General features: G+C 38.1%; 2 protein-coding genes across 2 annotated transcripts; both read left to right on the forward strand.

The window, feature by feature from the left end:
• Positions 1-2,232: 2,232 nt before the first annotated feature.
• LOC120190158 lies at positions 2,233-7,105 on the forward strand. The gene is made up of 11 exons (XM_039193284.1): positions 2,233-2,381; positions 2,535-2,994; positions 3,085-3,706; positions 3,793-3,952; positions 4,067-4,468; positions 4,580-4,931; positions 4,983-5,091; positions 5,157-5,269; positions 5,396-6,142; positions 6,242-6,612; positions 6,841-7,105. Exons 1-11 carry the CDS (start codon positions 2,233-2,235, stop codon positions 7,103-7,105), a joined length of 3,750 nt encoding a protein of 1,249 aa, XP_039049215.1.
• A 1,152-nt stretch (positions 7,106-8,257) lies between these two features.
• On the forward strand, positions 8,258-9,675 carry LOC120190326 (aspartyl protease family protein 2-like). The gene has a single exon (XM_039193417.1). It carries the CDS (start codon positions 8,269-8,271, stop codon positions 9,610-9,612), a length of 1,344 nt encoding a protein of 447 aa, XP_039049348.1. The 5' UTR covers positions 8,258-8,268; the 3' UTR covers positions 9,613-9,675.
• The last annotated feature ends 706 nt before the right edge of the window (positions 9,676-10,381 follow it).

The following is a 10,381-nucleotide window of genomic DNA, read 5'->3' on the forward strand; positions in this document are numbered from 1 at the left end:
ATACATAGAGACATCCTCCAATGTAATTGTTGCCTCTCCACATGGAAGGTGAAAAGTGTGTGTGTCTCGGGCCTCCACCTCTCAATCAGTACAGAAATTAGGACAGGTTCGAGTTTGCAACCGCCAATAATTGTTGCAATATACCCGAACCCGACAGAAGCCAAATATGGCAAAATACGTTCCGGTGTCGGTATACGTGGATTTTTAATAAAAGTCTCTAAAATAAGATCAGTATCCTAAATAATATACATTATAAAAAATAAAAATTAATATAAATTCATAATAACTTTAAAATAAAAATAAATTTAAATATTAACATTAATTATAAAAAATATTACCATATCGCTAAAATGTCTGGAGATATGATCAATATCCAATCGCAACAGCATTTCGTTTTCCATTATAACTATAGACAAAACAATATAATTAGCACACAAAAAATTAATAATTCTAAATAAATAATAATTATATAAATATTATTTTAATAAAAAAATAATATTTACATAAATATATTAATATAAAATATAATAACTATTTTAAAAAATACTAACATAAAAATAAATTTCTTACCACTAATAACAAATTTAAAACTCAAATAGTTGGAGAATTTGAGTTATATAAGAGAGGAGAATATGATTTTGGTGTGAAGAATAAGGGAGGGTTGATGGGGTTTATATAGGGGAGGAGGAGGGGTAGTTAGGGAAAACGGATGGGGGCATTTATGGCATTTAATGGAAGGCACGTCCCCGGGGATGCGCTTTCCACACGTGGCAGTCGAGTCAGTGAAGGCGCGTCCCCGGGGATGCGCCTTCTACACGTGGCATCCAACTCAGCGAAAACACGGGTAAAGCGCATCCCCGGGGACGCGCCTTTCGCCAGCTCAGCCGAAAGGGTGCCACTTCAGGAAATATATATTTTAAACGGTGCTAAAAAGATAAATAATCGTTAAATATGTGTCAGTTTGGTCAAATCACCTTAGGTATAAAGTTAACAGACCTCGTACTATAAGTCTATAATTATCGTCATAAGTCTCCCTTGTCATTACTATCATTAACCCCCCCCCCAAATTATAGTGACTATATAATACCCTATCTTTTAAAAGAATTATCAAGCAATCAAATAACATAAAATAATTTTATAGTCATGTCAACGATCTTAAAGATAAGTGATTAAAAGGTTTTAGTGAACATTTTTTCTCTTTTAAGTTACTGTTAAATATCTATTTGGAGTAAAATTCTCTTCTTCCTCTTTTAAATAAGAATTGTTCAAAATAAATTTTATAACCATCACTAATGATATTCACACTGATGAGTTAAAGTACCTGTTAGGGTTTCATTTAACTGTTATCTGAGTTGAAGTTTGCGCGTAATCCGATATTTGAACTCTTGATTCCCCTTAATCGAGATCTAAGCTTCCTTCAATCTCTTAAAGACATCAATTTCTAAATCTTCCCACCACCACAAGATAAATTTAACAACCCATGATGTCAAGCAAAAACCAAATCCTCCCTCCAACACGGTTAAATCTAAGATTTGTTTCTACACCCCAATTGCTCAAGGCGAAGGGCCCGGCCTTATAAAAAAACATAAGCAGCCACCACAAAATCAAATTGAAACCCACATATAGTCTGTAATTTTAAGTTTCAAATATCATGACCCAGTCCCTAAACTCGTTACCATTTTTATGCATTGAATTCAACTCACATTTGTCTTTACAAGCCTGGCCCTGATCCCACCACCCTTATTAATTTTCTTTTCTGAGTTTTCTTATGGTGAAAATATATTTTGAAAAATATTTTCTACAAAATGAATTACATTTTTTGGAAAATATTTTTCAGAAAATGTTTTATGGTGTTTGGTAGATGTTGTGTAAACCATTTTTCACTAGTTGATAATTTTTCTAGAAATTATTTATTACAATTATGAAATATAATAAATAATATTATTTATTATAAAAACTTAATATTGTTATTTTAAAAATATTAGAATAATTTATTTAATATTATTTATGTCAATATTATTGTTAAAATATTATTTCTATAATTTTATAAATAAAAATATTAATACTAATATATTCTATTAAAATAAAAATGTTATAGTGTGAAGAAGTACATTGTTTTCTCTCGGTGCATGTTAGCTGGGCTAACAGCGGGTGAAGACGAAGCTGTTTTTTCTACGTTTCTTGCTCATTTTCTTGTTTTCTCTGGACTTTCTTGAGGGGTTTTATTCGCTTATGGCTGGTGAGGGTAGTGTCGACTGGAGAAAGCTTTTCGCGGCTGGGATTGATCAAGAGTTAGATTTCTTTCCTCCTTCGGTGGTTGAGGGTTCTTGTATGGTTAAGCCGCCTCGTGTTGTGTTTGAGGAAGGTATTTTGGAATGGAGGTTCTCCTTAGTTGGTCAATTTGTTGGGCAGGCTCCTAATTTTACTTTTCTTTAGAAAGTTGTTAATCTGATGTGGGGCAAGGACTCGCCGGTGAAGGTAAGCCTAGCTAGTTCGAATTTATTCGTTTTTTCATTTGTTAATTCTTCCGCTAGGGACTGGGTTTTATATAACGGTCCATGGAATGTTCAACATAAGTTGGTTTTCCTTTGGAGATGGGAACCCAATCTGAAAGAACTGCATTTTGATTTGACCTATATGCATGTTTGGATTCAACTATATAATGTGCCTTTGGAATTATTTTCGAAGAAAAGGCTCAGCTATATCGCGAGTGCGATCGATAGACCTCTTTATATGGATTCGATAACTGCCAGTCGGGAGCGTCTTGAGTACGCTCGTGTCTGTATAGAGATTTCTGCTAGAACTCAGATCCCTGATTTTATTGATATGGTTCTTTACGATGAGTCATTGGCTAGAATCGGGGTTTTTGTACCTTGGTTACCCAGTTCTTGTATAGATTGTGACCGATTTGGGCACGCTGTGAAGTTTTGTCCCCAAGGTAAGAAAGTAGATCGGGTCTGGAGAGCCAAAACTTCTGTGCCAACAGCTAAGGTGGTTAGTTTTGATAATATTGGAGGGGTTCCAAGTACTTTATGTGCTGAGAATTCTATTGGTGTGTCTGGTCCCGATATGGAACATAACTAGAATGTGGATTGCCAATCGGGTATTGCTGGAAGTAACCCGGTTGTTCACACGGTGGCTAGTGTGGTTAGTTCTGGGACCTCTTTGAAGCCAGTTGGGCCTACTAATAGTGATAGCCAGGCTATTATTGCTGGTAACAACTCGGTTGTTCATACTGCTAGTTCTGAGAATTCTGGTATTGTCTTAAAGTCAGCTGTGCCTACTGATAGTGCAGATAATCTAGTTGTTGCTGCTGATAGTAATTTGTCTAATGTAATTGGCACAAACTCGGTTACTGTCACGGTGGCTAATGGAGTTCATTCCAAGAGTTCGGATGTGGCTATTGTTGGGAGTGATGATGTAGCTGATTTGGGTTCTAAACTATCTAAAGGTGAGCATGTTCATATTCCTCCTATAAAGAGGGGCAGAGATAGGCCAGCTAAGGATGGAAAATTCGTAGGGGGTGGTTCTAAGAATAAATTTGATGTTCTTAATTCCATAGACCCTGAAAATTTGATGAATGTGCCTTCTGGTAACTTTGGCAAGAAGCATAAGGGTACTGCTTTGGGTGTATCAGCAATCATCCAAGAGTTGAAGTCAAAGAAGAAAGAACATGCTGATAAGGTAAAACATACTGAGGATAGAGGTAGTGCTTCTTCCTCCACCATTTTGTCATGTTAGTCTGCTTTTGGAATATTAGGGGTTTTAACAGTCCCCTAAAACAAAGTGCAGTGTTGAAATGGGCTGTTAAGTGCCAAATTAACATATTATGCCTTCTTGAAACTAGAGTAAAGGAAAGTAACTCTGGAGGTATTCTTTCTAAGAAGTTTGTTGATTGGGGATTCTTCTGCAATTATAGTTATTCTGATAATGGCCGAATTTGGGTGCTCTGGTAAAATCACTTGAGTTGTTCCATTAGTTCTATCTTTGACCAAAGTATCAACACTAAGAGTACTTTCGGTGATAAGGTTTTCTTTTTATCTGCGGTGTATGGCTCAAATGATAGTTTTTCCCGTAGACAGCTCTGGAATCAGCTAAGCACTACGGCTAGTGTAGTGGGAAGTGATGCTTGGTTGATCGGTGATGACTTCAATGTCATCTTAAACATGGAGGAAAGCTCGAATGCAGTAAACTCTGCTACTGTTTCTGATATTTCTGATTTCCAGAGATGTGTTGAGGAATTGGGAATCTTTGACCACCAGTATACTGACCCTTTATTCACCTGGTCAAACAAACAACAGGATACTTACCTGGCTCGTAAGTTAGACCGTGTGCTTATTAATCCTAGTTGGTTTGTGGCTTTTCCTTCTTCGATGGTGAAATTTCATGCCCCTGGCGACTCAGATCACTGCCCAGCTCTAGTCTGGTTTCAGAAGGATGCTCCCATTGATAAGCCAAAGCCATTCAAGTTTTTTAACTTCTGGACAACACATCCTGACTTTATGTCTATTGTAAAAAATTCATGGTAGTCCCCGACCACTGAAAACCTTGCTCATGCATTATTCTTGAAGTTGAAAAGATTAAAACGCTCCCTTAAGGAACTCAACATGTCTCATTTTCGCGTTATTTCTGGGCAAGTTCAAAGGAAGAGAGATGAGCTTCAAAATATTCAACTTTCAAACTTATGTGCTGCTCCTGCTGGAAGTTTTATTAAAGACGAATTGGAGGCAGGAAGGGAGTTTCATTCCCTTGAACAGGTGGAGCTACTATTCAATAAACAGAAGACTAAAGTTGTTTGGATCAGAGATGGTGACCAAGGCACCCATTTCTTTCACTCAGTAGTGGCTAACAAAAGAACTTGCACTACCATTCATGCTCTGTATAACCAGGATGGGGTTAAATTGGACTCATTCGAAGGCATGTCAAATGAAGTAATTTAATTCTTTAAGGATCAATTAGGGGTTGTTGACCTTGATGTCCAGAGCTACAATATTAACGTCATTAGGAGCCTTCTTGATTATACATTACCAAGGGATTCTGCCGATATATTGATCAAAGATGTGTCCGATGCTGAGATTAAAGGGGGCAAGGGTACAACAAGTCCCCTGGTCTAGATGGCTTTAATTCTTACTTCTTTAAGGTTGCTTGGCCTATAGTTGGGAATGACTTATTGGCAGCTATCAGGTACTGCTTCGATAACTCCTTTATGCTCCCATCTTTTAATGCTACTGCTGTGGTTTTAGTCCCTAAAGTCCCCAACCCGAATAAGGTAAAAGATTATAGGCCCATTTCTTGCTGCTCGGTTATATATAAAACCGCTACTAGAATTTTGGTGAACCGATTATCTGTAGTTTTCCCTAGTATGATCACAATGAATCAATATACTTTTGTGAAGGGGAGAAGTATTATAGATAATACGCTTTTAGCTCAAGAGCTTGTTAGGGGCTATTTTAGAAAAAATATCTCGCCTAGATGTGCTCTTAAGATCGACTTGCAAAAGGCTTTTGACTCTTTAGACTGGGAGTTTGTGGGGACTATCTTGCATGCTTTGGGCTTGCCAGAGAAATTCATTGGTTGGATTTGGAACTTTATCACGAATCCTAGCTACTCCATTGTTCTTAATGGCTGCCTTGTTGGATACTTTAAGGGTGCTCGGGGTGTTCGGCAGGGGGACCCCCTTTCACCATACATCTTTGTACTGGCAATGAATGTCTTATCCAAACTTCTGAATTTGGCCGCTGCTAAGGGTGTCTTTAACTACCATCCTAAGTGCAAAAAAATTGGGCTTACCCACCTTTGCTTTGCGGACGATTTACTTGTCTTTTACAAAGGATCCATGGACTCTATTATTGGGGTACAAGCTGTCCTGGACGTTTTTTACACTATGTCGGGCCTGAGGCTTAATGCTAGTAAGTGTGAACTATTTCCTGTTGGAATTTCTGCCCAGCAATGTGTTTCCATCAGGAATATTACTGGCTTTAAATTGGGTAGTCTCCCGGTGAGATACTTGGGTGTGCCACTGGTGTCAAGAAAATTAACTGTGAAGGACTGTCGAAGTCTCATTGATAAGATCAAAGCTAAACTGAATCTTTGGGCCAACAAACACCTCAGCTTTGCTGGTAGATTGCAACTGATCTGTGCTGTTTTATTCAGTATGGCTAATTTTTGGTGTCGATAATTAATTCTTCCAAAAGAGATTATTAGAACTATCGAGCAGCTATGTTCTAGGTTCTTTTGGAAGGGGTCTGACTCGTATGCGAGGGGTGCCCGTGTTTATTGGAGGAAAGTCTGTTTGTTGAAGTCCGAGGGGGGCTTGGGTGTGCAAGACATAGGCGGTTGGAACAAGGCATGTATTGTGCTACTAGTCAGGAAATTGTTGGCAAATGAAGGTTCTCTTTGGGTGGCTTGGCTGCGTGCTTATGTGATTAGAGACAGTGATTTCTGGCAGTTGGATATCCCCAATAATGTTAGCTGGAGCTTCAAACGCCTCTTGAAAGCTAGGCCATCTATTATTCATCTTCTGGCTGATCCAACTCTTGACCTTAGTGCGAGACGTATCTGGGATAACATGCGTATTAAGGAAGCAAATGTTCGTTGGCAGCATCTTGTATGGTTTTCGGGGCGTATTCCCAAGCAGAGAATTATTGTTTGGATGGTCATTTTAAATAGACTCCTTACTCGAATTAGACTTCAAAAGCTCGGTCTTAGTATTGATGATATTAATTGTTTGTTGTGTGGTCGTGAGGTAGAATCTAGGGAGCACTTATTTTTTTAATGTAGCTTTGCTAAGAGTTTGTGGGGGTCTATTCTTACTTTGTGTGGGTTGTTTCGTGTGGTTAGTAATTGGGATGGTGAACTCGCTTGGGCGATCCATTTTCTTAAGGGAAAACCGCTCATTGTGAAAGTTCTTAAGCTCGCTTGGACCAGTAACATTTACTATACATGGAAGGAAAGAAACAACAGATTATTTGGGAGCAGCTTTAGGTCAGTGGAAGCGGTTTTGCAGGATATTAAGGAGAGAGTTCGCATCCAGTTGGCTGGCAAGCCTATTAACAGAGCCGATTCAAGGAACGCTACTCTTTGTGCAAGCTGGGGCATCTCTTAGATGTGCTTCTTTTCTGGTTTCCTATTTGTTAAGCTTAGTTCTGCATTTCTTAGCTAGTTCATTTCCTGTTTTCATGTTGCGTTAATTACTGTTTATCATGCGATCTATTGCTTTATGTATGCTGTAATTTGTAGCAGGTCTCCTGCTTTCTTGGGTAATGAAATGGAATTATCCAAAAAAATGTTATAAATTATTTTAAATACCTATTAAAATAAAAATATTATATTATATTTTTAAAATGATTAATAAATATATTTTAAGGGTTTTTATTAAAATATTATTAGACTACTATATTAATATTAGATACATATGTAATATTATTCACTATTAGTAATTCAATAATATTATTTTTAAGAAATTAATAAATAATATAAATTTTACTAATAATTTATTATATATTATTAAAATAAAAATATAATAGTATCATATATATTATTATAATATAATTGAGTATATTATTATAATAATAATATCATATTATATTATTAAAAATATTATTAAATATATCATGTGAGATAATATTGAGATGAAATTTTTGTTAATGGAAGAAATTTTTTGATTAATTTCGAATAACATTATACATTAGATAAAATTTCTTTCATAAACAAAATAAAACAAATGATTTGGTCTAGTGGTCTACAGGTGAATTTTCCATCCATGCATGTTGAGATGAAGAACCCTTTTTGGTATATTTTTTAGAAATGTGTTTAAATAAGCTAATTAAAATATGAAATATGTTATATTGTGATTGAATGTAATATTAATTTATTATTGACGTTATATTCTATTATGTTATATTTTTTATGTAAATGTATCATGTCAAATTTTCAGTCTATTTTCAAACATTTATTATTTGTTAATTAATAATTTTATAAAAAAATTATCTTAAAATAAAAGGTTAAGAATTAAAATATTTTATAATATATTAAAATAATTATTCAATTAAATAATAAAAATACTTTTAAATATAATTTATATTAAATATAAATGAATCTGAATGAAATTTGCTACTGGTATAAGAAAATAGTTAAAGAGCATTTTGTGAAAATGAAATTTATTTACAGTTTGGCATTAAAAATCAAAAGATATGCTACCCTATAAATCCTATAAATCTAATTTATGAAAATCCACCAATACCAAACATTTTCTCTCTCACTGTCATAATGAGCCCCCGCTTTACCTTCTCTCTCTTCATTTCCCTATGGTTTCTTTCCGCCCACCCAGCCACCGCCAAAGACTACCTCAAGCTTCCCTTACTCCACAAAACCCCACCTCCTTCCCCCACCCAAACCCTCCTCTCCGACATTCACCGCCTCCACCACCACCAAAATACCCGAAAGGGCTACGTCAAGTCACCCGTAGTCTCCGGAGCTCCATCAGGCTCCGGCCAGTACTTCGTGGAGCTTCGCTTAGGCTCCCCACCCCAACCCCTCCTCCTCGTCGCCGACACCGGGAGTGACCTCCTTTGGTTAACGTGCTCCGCCTGCCGCCACAACTGCACCCCTTCCCATTCTCCGGGCTCCACATTCCTGGCCCGTCATTCCTCTTCTTTCTCTCCCCACCATTGCTTCGACTCCGCATGTCGCCTCGTCCCCCATCCCGACCACAACCCTTGCAACCGTTCCCGACTCCACAGTCCTTGTCGTTACCAATATTCTTACTCCGATGGATCCATGACCAGCGGCTTCTTCTCTGAGGACATGGCCACCTTAAACACTAGCTCCGGTAGGGAAGCCACGCTTGAGAAGCTCTCTTTTGGGTGCGGGTTCCAGATCTCGGGTCCAAGCGTCTCTGGCGCCAGCTTCAATGGCGCTCATGGAGTGATGGGGTTAGGCCGTGGCTCTATTTCCTTTGCTTCTCAACTTGGCCACCGTTTCGGCGACAAGTTCTCATATTGCCTCATGGACTACACCTTATCTCCACCTCCGACGAGCTATCTCATCATCGGCGACGAACAAAACACCATTTCAAGTAACCCCAAAATGAGCTTCACCCCATTACTTATCAACCCATTGTCTCCCACATTTTACTACATTGAGATCAAAAGCGTGAAAATCAACAGCACCAAACTACGGATCGATCCTTCCGTTTGGTCACTCGACGAGGTCGGAAACGGCGGCACCATCGTGGACTCGGGAACCACTTTAACATTTGTACCGGAAGCAGCCTATGTTGAGATATTAACAGCGATTAAACGAAGAGTGAAGCTACCGAGTCCGGGAAAGGCAACGCCGGGTTTCGACTTGTGTTTCAATGTAACAAGTGAGCCAAAGCCGAAGTTGCCAAGGTTGAGTTTGGAACTGAGCGGAGGGTCCGTGTTAAAGCCGCCGCCGATGAATTATTTCATCGACACGGAGGAAGGGATCAAGTGCTTGGCGGTGCAGCCGGTTGGCAAAGAAATGGGGTTTTCGGTGATTGGGAATCTGATGCAACAAGGATTTTTGTTTGAGTTTGACAGGGACAAGTCGCGCCTCGGGTTTTCGCGTCATGGTTGCACCTTTGCTTAAAAGGGAGCTGAAACTCCCCTGCTGCTGGCTCACTGAGTCAACTCGTTTTGTTGCCTTTTTTTCATATATAATATATAAAAAATATTTGTGAGGAACAATATTTTCGGAGGAACAATATTTTCGGGAGAGACACAGTTCAGTATTTTAGTTCCATTGCTATATTGAAATATTGATATTTTAAAGAGAAAATAACATCAGTGATAAAAAATACCTTATAATATACGATTTTAATCAAATTTTTTTGGATTTGTCAAAATGACCAACTAAATCGTAATGCGATCGATAATTCGCAACGCGATCTCCGGTATCGTAAATCAGTTTCCAGATTCGTAACGCGAACTTCGACTATCGCATTGCGATTTACATATTCGCATTCGACTATCGCAATGCGAACTTGGACCATCGCAATGCGAATATGTAAATCGCAATGCGATAGTCGAAGTTCGCGTTGCGATTTATTCCAAATTCGACTATCGCATTGCGATTTACATATTCGCATTGCGATGGTCCAAGTTCGCATTGCGATTTATTCCAAATTCGTTGCGATAGTCCAAAATCGCAACGACTGGTGGTATTGCATTTGTTTCTTAAGAATTTTCTCTAAAAAGATAGTATTCGCGCGGACATGTCGAAGACACGTATTACCACGACCACGACGAGACGGACGGCGGCGGCGGCGCGCGAGAGTCTCCCTTGTTCTCTATCACTCAACAAAGAAGTGGGAAAGTCAAGCCTTAAATACCATTCTCAATAGTGTTTCCAATATGTG

This window comes from Hibiscus syriacus, unplaced genomic scaffold (assembly GCF_006381635.1).
Source record: "Hibiscus syriacus cultivar Baekdansim isolate YM2019G1 unplaced genomic scaffold, ASM638163v2 tig00116962_pilon, whole genome shotgun sequence".
Classification (NCBI taxonomy): domain Eukaryota; kingdom Viridiplantae; phylum Streptophyta; class Magnoliopsida; order Malvales; family Malvaceae; genus Hibiscus; species Hibiscus syriacus.

Bases quoted from the DNA above. Each gene is read 5' to 3' on its own strand.
- LOC120190158 (XM_039193284.1), top strand. From the start codon at position 2,233: ATGGCTGGTGAGGGTAGTGTCGACTGGAGAAAGCTTTTCGCGGCTGGG. The intron at 3,707-3,792 runs GTAGTGCTTCTT...AACAAAGTGCAG, and splicing joins AAAACATACTGAGGATAGAG to TGTTGAAATGGGCTGTTAAG. The intron at 6,143-6,241 runs GTTTTATTCAGT...TTCTTTTGGAAG, and splicing joins GATTGCAACTGATCTGTGCT to GGGTCTGACTCGTATGCGAG.
- LOC120190326 (XM_039193417.1), top strand. From the start codon at position 8,269: ATGAGCCCCCGCTTTACCTTCTCTCTCTTCATTTCCCTATGGTTTCTT.